At 42.0% G+C, this 13,375-nt stretch overlaps 1 protein-coding gene across 2 annotated transcripts in view; it reads right to left on the bottom strand.

Moving 5' to 3' along the window:
* LOC311194820 (amine oxidase [flavin-containing] B-like) overlaps positions 1-13,375 on the bottom strand; it is a 58,294-nt gene that overhangs the window by 34,837 nt on the left and 10,082 nt on the right. For both annotated transcript variants that reach the window (XR_014617463.1, XM_084268037.1), the window contains exons 2-3: positions 4,815-4,909; positions 3,920-4,057 (exon numbers count right to left, since the gene is read on the bottom strand). Coding sequence is in view for 1 of the 2 variants with exons in the window: in XM_084268037.1 (XP_084124163.1) it covers positions 3,920-4,057; positions 4,815-4,909 (233 nt within the window). In the remaining variant the exon portion in view is untranslated. The remainder of the gene's footprint in view (positions 1-3,919; positions 4,058-4,814; positions 4,910-13,375) is intronic.

Genomic DNA, 13,375 nt, shown 5'->3' with positions numbered 1-13,375 from the left:
TTTTGGTGAGGAAAGCAAACACCACCCATCAAAAGTTGGAAACATACCTACTTAAGGTAGAGCCCAAACACTCTCTTGGACAGCTAAGGAAAAGTTATTTTAGGAAGGATTTTACATCTGCTTATCAGTCCAATAGGAACACTATTAGAACACTCAGATACTTCTGCTTTTGTTTCTTAAATCTGATTTATGATGCTAACTTCAGTTAAGCCCTTGAAAATCAATGGTGTTCTAGCAGCAGTTTGCCTACAAAATACTATTTGCAGATCTATACTCATTTTCTTAGTAAGGCTGATGAACCAGTATTCACACAAAGGATATTAGTATGTTCTTCTCATTTACAAGACCATGAAAAAGGCTGCTTAACAAGTGGAGGAACAAAAAATATGTAGGGGAAGAAATATAATTTTGAGTTACTGTGAAAATATCACACACAATATAAGTGAGACCAAAAATAATCTCACAATAGAACCTGACACTAAAAAAGATTAAAGAGGAAAAAACCACACAACCCAATCAAGCTGGTAAAGCTTAATTAGCAAAGACCCACCCAGAGATCAACAAAATGCATTCTTTTCATTTTGTAGTACAAAGAAGCTACATATATTATTCCTATTAAAAAGCCTCTAAAATGAATTTAATTAACTATGAAAAGCTTGATTTTGCCTTTGGGTATATGTGAAAACAGCAGCTGATTTTACAAGATGCACTGTGATGCCTGATGGTGTAGTGAGAGAAGAATGAAAACCTTTAGGTTTCACTGCCTCTCTGGGTTCAGAGAGAATGTCGTGGTCCAGAATTTAATTAGATTTGGCTGCAGTCAAAAGCTTGGATCAGCAAGTGAGTCCAAATACACACAGGAGTAACAGACCTGTGTACATTCTGGAATCCAATTTGCAAGCTATGACTTGAGAGTACTAAAACTTCAGGGAGCGCACAAGAACACTGTCCATTTTCAGGGAACACATGGGCAAGCCACATGGCTGAAAGCCAAAGGAGGAACCAATCACTGTGCAGTATCTTCTCTACCTCCTGCTTGGCTACCAGGGAATCCTGGCACATACTTCCTCCTCTCTTCAGGAGCTCTCCTACATGCAGCCACAAGCATAAGCCTACAAACTTTGAGTACAGCCTGCAGGATCTTAGCATGACTTGGGAGCACCTCAGACAGCAGGTGGCATATATCTCCTTGGAGACTTTACACTTAACTGGGAATGGCCCCTGACATAACTATGAGGTAAGACACTGCTCCAAGCCCAGGGTGGAATAGGAACCACCAATGGTCCCTTCCAGGGCACCTTTTTCCATGACTCTGTGTAAGGTGCAGTGTCAATCTCACACCTGCCTGCCAGCACACAGACTGAGACATCTGACTGCATCAAACAGCCATGGATGCTCCATCCCGCTGGCATATGTTAAGCACATAATGTGTCACCTATGAGCATGACACTCCACCCTCATAAAACCCCACTCAGATACTGCATCCACCTCTGGGGGCTCAAACATAAGAAGGACATGAAGCTATTGGAGTGAGTCCAGAAGACAACCATGAAGATAATCAGGGGGCCGGAGCACCTCTCATACAAAGATGGGTGGAGAGCACTGGACTTGTTCAGCCTCCAGAAGAGAAGGCTCTGGGGAGACCTCAGAGCAGCCTTCCAGTACATAAAGGGGGCCTGCATAAAAGCTGGAGAGGGATTCTTTACCAGGGAATGTAGTGACAGGACAAGCCTAATGGATTTAAAGTAAAAGAGGGTAGATTTACAGTAGATATTTCAAAGAAATTCTTCCCTGTGAGGGCAGTGAGGCCCTGGCACAGGCTGCCCAGAGAAGCTGTGGCTGCCCCCTCCCTGGCAGTGCTCAAGACCAGGATGGATGGGGCTTTGGGCAACCTGGGCTAGTGGAGGATGTCCCTGCCCATGATCCTTGTGTAGTCCCAGGTATTACACGACCTTTAAGGTTTCTTCCAACCAAAACCACTCTGATTCTATGATCTCTCAGTAGGTCTTGGCACAGACACATTAAGTGCTGGAGGAAGCCCAGGCCCTCAGTCTTCCTCACAGTTTCCCCAGGTTCTGTTTGCACAGATACAGGCATTAGCCGAAGTAGCAAGCGCCCCGTATCTCCAGGCTTGGATGCCTTGAATGAATGCAGGAGCAGAGTGGTTTCCCTCACCTCTGGATTTCTGGATGCACACCATACTACTGTAAGGACTCGCTGGACTTGTGTTCTAATGCCTTCGTGTCCCAACACAAGGCCTCTTCTAAGGGGAGCATGCCTCAAGGCATGCCTCTCTCTGCCAGCCTGGGTTATGTCCCTGAATGTTAGCAAGTCCCATCAGTGCTGGGTATGGAGGAAAGCTGAGAGCCTTGACTCTCATCAGCACTCACCACCCTGGTCTAAAAGTTATCCGCAGATGACAGTAACAGACTACACACAACCTCTGGCAACTCATGCAATAAGACACTTGTGGTCAAGGGAAAGACTGACTGTCCTGGGCAAGAGCCCAAAGTTCTACTTTTGTGCCATTCTCTGTTCTCCTTATTCTGAAAGCCTGTTGGAAAACAAAAGGCTACTTCAACCAGCACAGTAATACCAATATCCCGCCACAAGCTGGTTCCTACAGATTCTGAAAGAAAACGGGGTCTGGCTTACTAAACAAGAAGCCATGCTTGACTGGCTGCTGACAATAACTCAGGCCCACATGTTAGCTTCGGCTTTGGCTTCAGTGACATCTGGCAGAATTTTGGAATGCCCCCACACTAGGATAACTAGGTTGTCCTGAGAGCTAGTCATCCTGACTGGCCATGTCTATTGTCTTCCTATGACCTCCTATTGCTATTGAGGAGACTCTGAAGGCTAAATAGTTTAAGCAAGCAGAAAGGCTTTGAGGATGATGCCAGAGGCACATGAAACAGAACAGTGTGTATGTACCCATCAGTTCTACCACAGAAGGAGCAATTGTGGACAGTCACCATAGCAAAGCACTTTGAGAACACACTTTTTTATAACAATTGAGTGGGAAAAATACTGGAAAAACATATGGCAGAGTACTTTTTCCTCTAGTGCTGTTTTTATATCTGTCAATGTTTTCTTTAACCTTTGAACAAACACTAACTACTATCTGACAAATATTTTTCCAGTCATTGCAGGATGGCTTTTCACAAGCATACAATGAAACCTGATGTTAATTTCCTCAGGCCCAACACAGAGTTTCCCTTCTGTGGGTGTGCAACACAGCTTTATATCAGGAAAGGAGAAAGGATGCTCTTTTGAAGAAAGCATAGTAAAATGCTGAGAATACGTGGGCTTTTTAACAGCTTTGCCATAGCTGCCCTGTTTCAGATGGTGAACAGATCATTCAGATCTGCCTCCACAAGAAGGTTTGACTCCCAGAGCCTTTTGCAATTACTATTACAATGTCTTTTGCTACACTGCATGTTAGTTTCCCCATCAGCAAACCAGACTTATTGTGTCCTGTTTCTTTCAGTCAGGATAATAATTATCACTGGTTTAGGAAGCCCATCCTGAGAAACTTTCAGCCTGATTGAAGATACTTCTTGGAATTCTGACAGGGACATTCAGACACCTTGGGCAGTATACTTGACAGCTGATCTGTAGAGAAAAGTCATGGTCATGCTGTTCATAAACAATGAAGCTTTTTGAGAGCTTTGAACCAAGACCTCAGTCCTATAACCAAGGCTTCAGCTAACAGAATGCATCTACAGAGTAGACACACAGATGTGCATGCATACAGTAATTCGTATGATTTCTTCATGATTAACACATTTTTCTCCAAGAAACTCAGATGACAGCTACTTAAACAGGTATACTCCACTGTAGCATGGATGGAGAACAATGAGAAAGGAGATCACTACAACTTGCCTGTCTACAGCAGCATGCTTGAGAAATGTCTTACCTTGACATGGTGTATTAGATGCTCAACTTCATTCACTTTATATGTCTCTATTCCCAACTCTTTAGATAACCGCAGGAGACGATTTTGTGTTGGCCCCACATAAGCTCCTCCAAGGTCCACATATTTAACTTGCTTATTCTAGTTTATCACACAAAACACACAAAAGGGGAAAAAATTAAAAAAAAAAAAAGATAAGTACTCTGTAAATTACACACAGATTAAAAGAGCAATCTAGAGGGAATTCTTCATGTCAAATGCTTCCAGAACATTTTGACCAAGATACCTCTCCTCATGGAAAACTTCAATTCTTTAGTAGAGTTCTTGTGTGGCAGTTAAGGAGAATCTCAGATCAGGATTTCATAACCAACTTAGTTGGTCTGTTGTTACATTACAGCCTTAACAAACATGAGAGAAGGACAGAGTCAGACACATCTGTGCGGTTCTTGCTCAGTCGCGCAAGTAGCCAATGACTAGTTCAAAACAGACTGTATTAGGAAGTAGTAAAGGTAAGATTTTCTGATGAGTGGAATGGGAGGGTGTCTCCCAGGTCAAGGTAGGGCAGAAGATAAAGGAGTGAAGGGAGATATATTGGTTCCAGTTCCCAGACACTCCAGCATACAACACTGCTCATGGGACTTGTTACTGTTCAGCTCGAGGCTCTTCATGGCATGGTTTGCCTTGTTGTTTTTAATTAGAGATTTCTTGAGTTTCTCTCCCCAGTAAATTATTTTGAAACTTAGCTAATCATGTTCTCCTTCCCAAAGGAAAGGACTGATCACTCAAAGAGCCTGCAGATCACATGGAAATCTTTTGTCCCCACCACACCAGCCTTTCATGCATACATATAGTACATATTCTTTGTACATGTAGTATAGATGGGTTTGGAAGTAATTACCCTTGCAGTGAAAGTTCTTCCACCAACCCTGTCATTGGCTTCCAGTAGCACCACATTCAAGCCTGACTCAGTCAGCAGTTTGGCTGCTGAGAGACCTAAAAGATAAAAAGACGAACAATTAAAGAATATTCTATGTATGCTATGCTTTGGTAACTTGTCACAGCTATCCATCCGAATCCTGAACTTCTAATTCCAACACTTTGCCAAGGGGAATAGACAAAAATTACAGAAAACAATAATCATTAAAAGAAACTGGAAAAAACCCACAATGTGGTTAAAGTTTAATTGTGCTGAGCACCTTTTGCACCACATACTCAGCTCTTCTGATGCATAAGCCAGCACTTGTTAGACAGAGAACTGGTGAAGGATAGCTTTCTGCTTTCTAATATCAGCCCATAATCTTTTATAACATGCCCCCTACATCTCCCAAAACAAACAAAAAAAAACAAACACAGAGGAAGCAAAGTTTTATTAGGACTGTCCTAAATTACAAGTTTTCCTGAAGCTTGTTGTAAGGGTCTGCTTTCCAGCTTTCAATATTTTAAAGGACATTAGCAAAGTTCCCACACAGACAGGTCACAAGTTTCCTCTCCTGAAGAATGCATGGCCTGACTCAGAAGGGACAGAATGTGTGCTTGTGTGTGGCCACAGAAAGAAAAGATATGGGTGAGCGCCAAACAAAAATTGATTCATTCTGCATCCATTTTATTCATACACTTTTATTTCCATCTTCCAGTTCTTAAAGCTGAGACACCAAGAGAGACAACAATGGGAATACAGGAAGGAACATCTGATTTTGGTTCTGATGCCATAAATCCTCATAATTGCAGAGGCAAATATTACCACTAGGCTCTGCAGGAAGTCTGTCAAGCCACTGTGGAAACAAAGAGAATGAGAAAGGGTGCACAACACAGAGGGAATAGAGTCTGCAAACTCTCAACTTCTTAAAATCATTTCTACCTTTTACTTAATCATACATATTTGTATAAACTGAGGCTCTTTCTTTGGCCACACGAGAGTAAATTTCTAGTGATACAACAAGAGAAATATTATAGAGGGCTGAATCATCCTCTGGATGTGCTGAAGAAAGTTCAATACAGGCCAGGCTGGATCCACACTCATACATCAAAATATAGGTATTCCTCTGCCTTATCACCATCAGAGAACCATCAGTTTCCTCTCTGTGTCCTCATACATGTAGTTTTTGAGAAGGAGTTGTCCAAGCAGACTGTTCCAAACATAAGGCAGCCATGAAAAAGAAATGGGCAAAGCTAGCATGGCAGGACTGAATGAAATGACAATAAATAGACCAGCCCTGGATAGACAAATAATGAGAGCTACTAAAGCTGCTACAGAACATCCTGATCATCAACTAGTGGCTTGGGTGCAGTAGAACCAGGTCCTGTTCCCTGCACCGCAGTGAACCTGCTGCACTGTGCTGTTCACATCACTTCAACTCTGTGTTTCCCCATCTGTAAAGAAGAGACAATGGTGCAGCCTTACCTATGGAAAGGATCTGATATTTCCTGCAGAAAAGCAGCAGATTTTTTCCTTTAAAAGTTCATACTGCCCTGCTCTTATTTCTAGCTTCATGGGCTTATTTATCTTGGGTTTTCATGTAATCATTAGTGAGAAAACCAGTAGCGATGCTGATAAAGGCTCTTTGCATACTTCCCTGCTGAGGAAAATATATTGCAAAAACATCTGGCTGGAACAGTGGCCTTGACTACACTCACAAATATTTTAGGATACCAAGGAAGAACAAAATACAGAAAAGAGTCATGGTATGCAAAATACAGACCATCCCTTCAAACAACTTGCAAAAAATTATTGGCTACTGAAGAAAAAACAGGAAATAAAACTTCTAAATAAACATAGCTTACCAGTTAAAGAGGGGGGAAAAAAAGAGAGGTATTTCATCAATAGTAGTAGGAGAGGACCAATAGTAGTGATTAATAATTCACAGAATTAATACATAATCTGAAGGCTGTTGTCACTGCCGGCTTCTGTTGGCTTATCACAGTAACAGGTATTAACTAATCGATTAAAGATATTCAGTTACCAACACTGATTAAGGAATATTAAATTTTACTTTCTTCATTAAAATCGAATGAATAAACATCTCAGTCCAGCTGGGAACAAAGGCAGTTTATTCCCAAGAGCTAAAGAGAGAGAAGCTTGTGAACTGATAGAGACAGCTCTCTAGACTGAACTGAAACACAGCTAATTCACGGTGGACAGCTGAGATACCATCTCCTTGTTTCCTTACGTGCCTTTCATCCACCCTATTGCAGCTACTAATTGTTTACTCCTTATTGTTCATTTTAGGGCAGGTGCTGCTTCCATCCTCCCTCTCCACACACCACACACCCCCCTCCCCCAAATTCAGAGAAGTACCCTGTTAGAGACAGTTAACTCTTTCCTGATGCAAAGAGAAAATCCAAGCCAGTGCTGAGGTGAGGATCAGCTCATTAATATCTCACTGTCCCATGCCCATTCTCCAGCAGATCAGATCTCTTTAGGGGCAGGGATGTGTCATTTGGGCTGGACTCTGTAGTGAAAGTCGCATCTTACAGGGTTCCCAAACTAAGCACCATTTGCTCCTTTTCCAGGGCTGGTGGTTCATCCCCTTCTCTCACCTATGTGACAGCTCTCCTCTGGTCCACAGTGTCGCTGGAGAACTGACATGGATAACTGATTACAAAGGTGAGGAGCTCCACCCACCTCTGGCTCCCCTCCCTTGTCACTAACAGAGATGACAATAAAGTAACTGGGGGATAAAGGTAGAAGTGAAGGCAGAGGCTCAGGAGGGTCAGCAAAGGACCAAGAGGGCCTCACAGAATCCACAGTACATGATAAAGCAAGACTGCTGTCACAGACACCACATTGTAGTGCAATATTGACAGGCAGGAATTATGTTGGTTCTGGTATCTCACGCATTGGGAATTATGGTACTGACACATCATCCCATACCTGCTCCCTGGAGCTGGACCCAAGATCCCAAATGGGCTCTTGGACTGTTACTGCACTAATGAGAGGACTAGATGCTGTGGAGGGAGAGCTCTGAACCAGAGTGATACAAAGATAGATAAGGCACCAGGAACAGCAACAAAAACATATTAAAATGGAAATGAATACTAGCACAGGAATATTGGAACACGAGGTTGAGGTTTGCTTTTCAAAAACTAAGTATTGCTGCAGGAAACTCCTACAAACCACAGCCTCTTTTCTGGGCAAGAGTCAGAGTGGCCTCTCTGTGCTTAATACACCAACTGCTGCAAACAGGGCACGCATGAAGCTTGTGAAGCAAAGCCTGGGAAAAATGGTCATACATCATGATGAGACATCTCCTGTAAGTTTAACCCTTCACAAGTTTCACATTGCCCCTGGCTCACCTCTCACCCCTCACACACCCCTGACAAAAGTCGGATGTTTAATACTGTCCCTGTTGCTCACGAGTGAGGCAAACCCCCACATCCAAATGTAAAGTTCACCCAAAAGCGTGACTGATGCTGCTGCTGCTACCATGTCATGCACACTGCTTTGTCACCCACTGGCACCTTCCCTTCCTCCCCAGGAGCATTTCAACAGAATCAAGTGTGAATTGTAATATATGGGCTCAGCCACCTTTGCCACCGCTTGGCAGAGGACAGGAACCTGGTTTGGCTTCCACTGCAGGTCAGATCTCTTCAAGGGGCAACAGGTAGAGTGGAAAACACACGGTTAAGCAGCCTCACCTGCGGTTTTGCTCAGAAAACCAGTAGGCAGATAATTAATGCAGACAACAAAGAAGCCAAGATGATAGGTCTTATTTGAAGCCCCAGACTGAAAATACCATTGTGCTTAGATGATGTTTAACCAGGCAAGCCTTCATCTGTTACCATGGCAACCCGGTAGCCAACCGCAGGCACTTGGAGATGCTGGTGAGAGATTGCCTCCCCGCTGAATTTCATAATGCACATTTCAAGCCATGAAAATCGCTTTTGCATCGTGCAGCACTCTGAATTCACAAGGATCTCACCCAAATGTAATAATCACAATAATTATTTCATCTTCAGTTCCACCTTCTTTCTTTCCCTGTTTGAGATCTCTGCACCTGCTCAACATCTTAAATTGCATCACTTAATTAAACAGCTTCATTATAACCTCACTTCCTAGCATTAACAGCTTTCTCATATTAAAAGAACAACTAATTTGGATTTTTTTTTGAGAGAGAGAAATTTAAATTTCTGTGCTAGGACAGAAACCATTTGGAATGGAAAAACTCCCATTTGGATTGGAAAATACCCCTCTGTATAAGTGGGTTACAATGAAGCCCTAGAGTCAAACACACCTGACTACTTTAAAAAAAAAAAAGGAGATTTTTAAAAAAAAATTTTTCATAACACTAGTCTGATTCTGCCTGGAATCACCAAATTTACTGAAATACACTCTTACCTTGACATTTCCTCAAAAATTTCACTAGAAAGGACACGACTGGAAGTTGCATCTCTGAGATTTCTCTAAGTGATACTTCTGTCTTCTTCCATTTAGTGATTTTTTTTTTTTTCATAGGGTACCTCTGTCACGTGCTGGATGGCTAGACAAACAATACACATCAGCAAGCCAGCCCATCAGCAAGTTTTTATTTCTCCCTCAGTCTACACCCCATTCCCTTCCAGTGTACACTGGGCAGGGCAGGTAACTTGGAGGGGGATAGATTATCAAGCTGTAAACAAACTTCATTTCTGAAGGCATTTCCACAGTTCCTGATGTACCTTCTCTGTATTATTCGCTACTTTATCATGTTTCCCCATGTTTACTGTCTCACTTCAAAGAGCAACAACAACAAAAAATCTCTTCTCTACCATATATACAATTATAAAAATAATTTACAAGTTACAAATTTAAATTCATGCAGGGAGCAAAGAAAGAGCCTCTAAGCCATTTCATTTAATAGCTTTAAAGGTGGTTGTCAAAAATTTGTTTACTTTATAATCTTATAAATTTCTCTCTTCAACTAAAACTGAAAGTTGAACAGAAAGAAGGGCTGATGTCATACTGTACTTACTTGCAGGTCTTACTGCAGACCTTATATGTCTCACACCTGGATTTCTTCAGATTCATTAAATTTACTGATGTTTCTCTCTCCTCCTCTTAATTTATGTTAACACCAAAGACATGTTTAGAGAGTGCTGTCCAGGGAAGTTTTAACATTTGTACCAGATGCCAGACACTTTAGTCTCGTATACAAACATTGGCTGTACATGTAACTTTTAAAACAGACAAAGAACTGATTTTTCCTTTGTAGTGTCTCCACAATCTGGAAATACACATGTGAAGAAGCTCTACACTGGCTTGGTTAGTTGCTGACAGCCCTTGATATCGTGTTTGAGCAGGGGCTAACACCTGGTTTTCCCAGTGTATATTACAGGTACAGGTGCAGCTGTCCCTCCAGGCAGCCACCCAAGAGCTCAAGCATGCCTGTGTGAAGGGTGGCTGCTGCAACGTACCTAAAAGCCAAAACTGAGAAGTTTCTCAAAGACCTTTTCCTTGCTCTCAACCTGTTCACCCACATCTAAATCACTGTCTGCAGAGATGTCAGGTAACAGATGCTTCTTCACCCAGAGCCAGCGGGCAGAGCAGTCTGCAGCACTGGAGTCTGAGCACTCCTCATGAGGTCCAGGGCAGTAAACAAACATAGCATGAGGCTTGACATAGGATCTGTCACCAAATGCAGCTTGGAAATGTCATCATGACTCAGCCTGCTGAACAAGCACAGTCCTCTGGCTCTGGGGTGAACGGAGAAACTGTGGCATATAAAAATGTTTCACAAGACTGATGGAAAGAACATGAAAAATACCATAATTTATTATATATAAACAAGCAAGAGTTGAGTTCAGGGTCACTAAAGGAACTCATGTATTTTATAATGTAAGAAGTATTCAAAAATATTAGTCAGACCATTTTGTCCGTGGACATTGAGCAGCTTGAAGCTGTTACTGCAGAAGTCTCAGGATTTCTATTTGTCTTCTTTGTTTTGAATCTAATTCTCATTTTGACCAAAAGGGCCTGAAATTTAATTTCTAATCAAGTGATGAGTCTCACAAATATCACAAAACCTGAAGTAGCTGAAATATAAAGAAAAAAACAGCAAAACTGTAAAAACCTACACAAAGTTATAGAAGCCAGCATTGCTGAGGAATTACATTGGGAACATGACTTTCATCACTATTAGTTGTTTGCATATAGTAACCCTTACCTACCATGTCCAGCTCTCCATTTCTCAGAGGTAGATACAAAAATTCACACTGTAAATAAATGAGTTTGCCCAAAACTGCTGCACTGTACCCAGTGAAACAAAATACTTTTGACTTAACACCACAGAATTTCTGATGAGAACCTTGTTGTCAGTGGTTAACACAACTGCAACGCTTGACTTTGGTTGGGCAATAGGAAGAAACGAGGAGGAATATGTCCCAAACAATTGAGGTAAAGTTTGGGGGACAGAAAAACACTCCTATGACATGTACTAGTCTCTGGGTAAGTTCCTAGCACCTAAAAATTAGATTAATTGATGGAGAATCCCATTAGTTATTTCTTAGACCTTATTCCTATGATGTTCAAATCAAAAGCCTCCTTGTTGATACTCAGGGGTCTCTGACCTCCTTTCAAGAGCTGTCCCCAAAACATCCTGTAAATTCAGTGCCATTAGCACAATGCAGTTTGCACACGGCTGCGATACCAAAGGGATGGAGAGCAGAACCAGAGGAAAGGCATGTGCCTAACCACAGCTAAGCAGCCATTTTGCACCAGTGGGGTTTCTCCTTCAAATCTTCCACAGTTTCTTTATTGCATTACTGTGCTAGAAACTGCAATTTAATAGCATTGTTTTCATTTGCGACGGCTGCTCTAATGAGCACAATCCGATTACCGCTCTGCCACTGAGAGATTGAACCTGGCGCTGGTCACCTTTACCTCTGTCACTCATCATTAGCGAGCTGAAATGTTTTAATTGAAATAATGGCTTGAGACAGTAATGCCTGTAAGGCAGTATTGATAAGGATTGTAAGCAAAATAAAAAGCAAAACAACAACAAAAAAGGAAAAAACTAACATTGGCCCCGGGGGCTGGGTGAGTTAAGGTGACAGAAGCATTTTTTGCAGCTTTCCTCACATTACAGAAAGGTCAAGGGGTTTTGCTCTTGTGAAGAATACTATCCCTCTATAAATTCAGAGGACATGCTCAGAATTGTAACAGGAGCACTACAACAGGGATAGCTAAGAGCACACTGCCTACCACTCAGTTCACATCAGGCTACCAAAAATGGTGAGCGTGAGTAACAGTCAGCTTTCCCGCTTTGCTGCTTTTCTGGTCCTCTGCAAGACAAGGTACACAGCATCCAGATTTCTCCAAGAGCTGTCTAGGTGACAATACTGCTGAAAAGTGAAGGGCTACAAGGACAAGAAGATCCCACAACCTGACAAGACCTTTTAATAACTTAGCCCCTCACCTATATCCATTTGCTTTCAGGGTGAAGGTAATCTTTTAACTTCACTAATTTGGGCCAGCTTTACAAAGGTACTTCAGATATCTGACTCAACCTCATGGAAGAAAGATACAAAAATTATAGTTCAGAACCTCAAAACACAATAGGTCTGTGTCCCTGTAAACTGTCACTCTTGGTTATTCTCAATGCCTTACCTCCATGCATGCCAAGCAGTAGCAAAAGGTATCAATGGAACTATTTTCTATGCAAGTATTTTGACCATGGAGGGGAAATACTCTCTATTCTTAAGCTATATCACCGTGTGGCAATGAATTCCATTACAATGAGAATCATTCACCTACAACATTAGAGAAGTTAAAAAATAAGGAAATAATAAAATTACAGTTTCAGAAACCCCAAGGCCAACATTAACAGTCTGCCCAGCTGCATAAAACATATATTTACTTCAAATATTTGAACAAAGGACATTACATTTCTGCCTAGGATACAGCACCCTATGAGCAAGGATGATTTATTTCTGTCAGCATTTCATTGTCTAGTCGAGGCAGTGAGTTTTTTCTGTCTGAGCATTGGTTCTGTAAGCTTGTGACTGAGGTAAATACAAGCATCCCCATGAATTAATGCAACATTATGCAAACACAAACTCTAGTCCTGACTTTCTGTGATCTCTTCTCCTTGGCAGTGCTCCTAGATGGTTCACCCAACGTGCAGGGAGCAGTGTTTATTCAGTGGAGTTCTTTAAACCAGCATTAAAAACATCCAGCCTACACTTGTCCCAGGCATCCCACCCGGTTCGGTGATACAGAGCGTGATCGGTCATGAGTGAGAGGAACAAAGTAGCAGTGCCTTAAGTTCAAAGCCCTGCCAAACATGGCATGAAGACAGCTTGTTGCATTCCAATGGAAACTCAGTGCCTTCAGTGTGGTGGTACTCAAGTGCTGAAGCTGCAGCTGTTCTGCCCCTGCACAGGCCTTCTGTAAAAATACAGTGGACGTGAAATGATCCAACTGAATTTTAGATTAATGAAACTGAGTGGTCCAGCATTTCAAAAGATGAGTATCTCTAGTGTCAC

This window comes from Gallinula chloropus, assembly GCF_964237585.1.
Source record: "Gallinula chloropus genome assembly, chromosome: 1".
In the NCBI taxonomy this organism is placed as follows: Eukaryota; Metazoa; Chordata; class Aves; order Gruiformes; family Rallidae; genus Gallinula; species Gallinula chloropus.
Note: the sequence above shows the minus strand (reverse complement) of the source record. Positions and strands in the feature narration are given on the sequence as shown.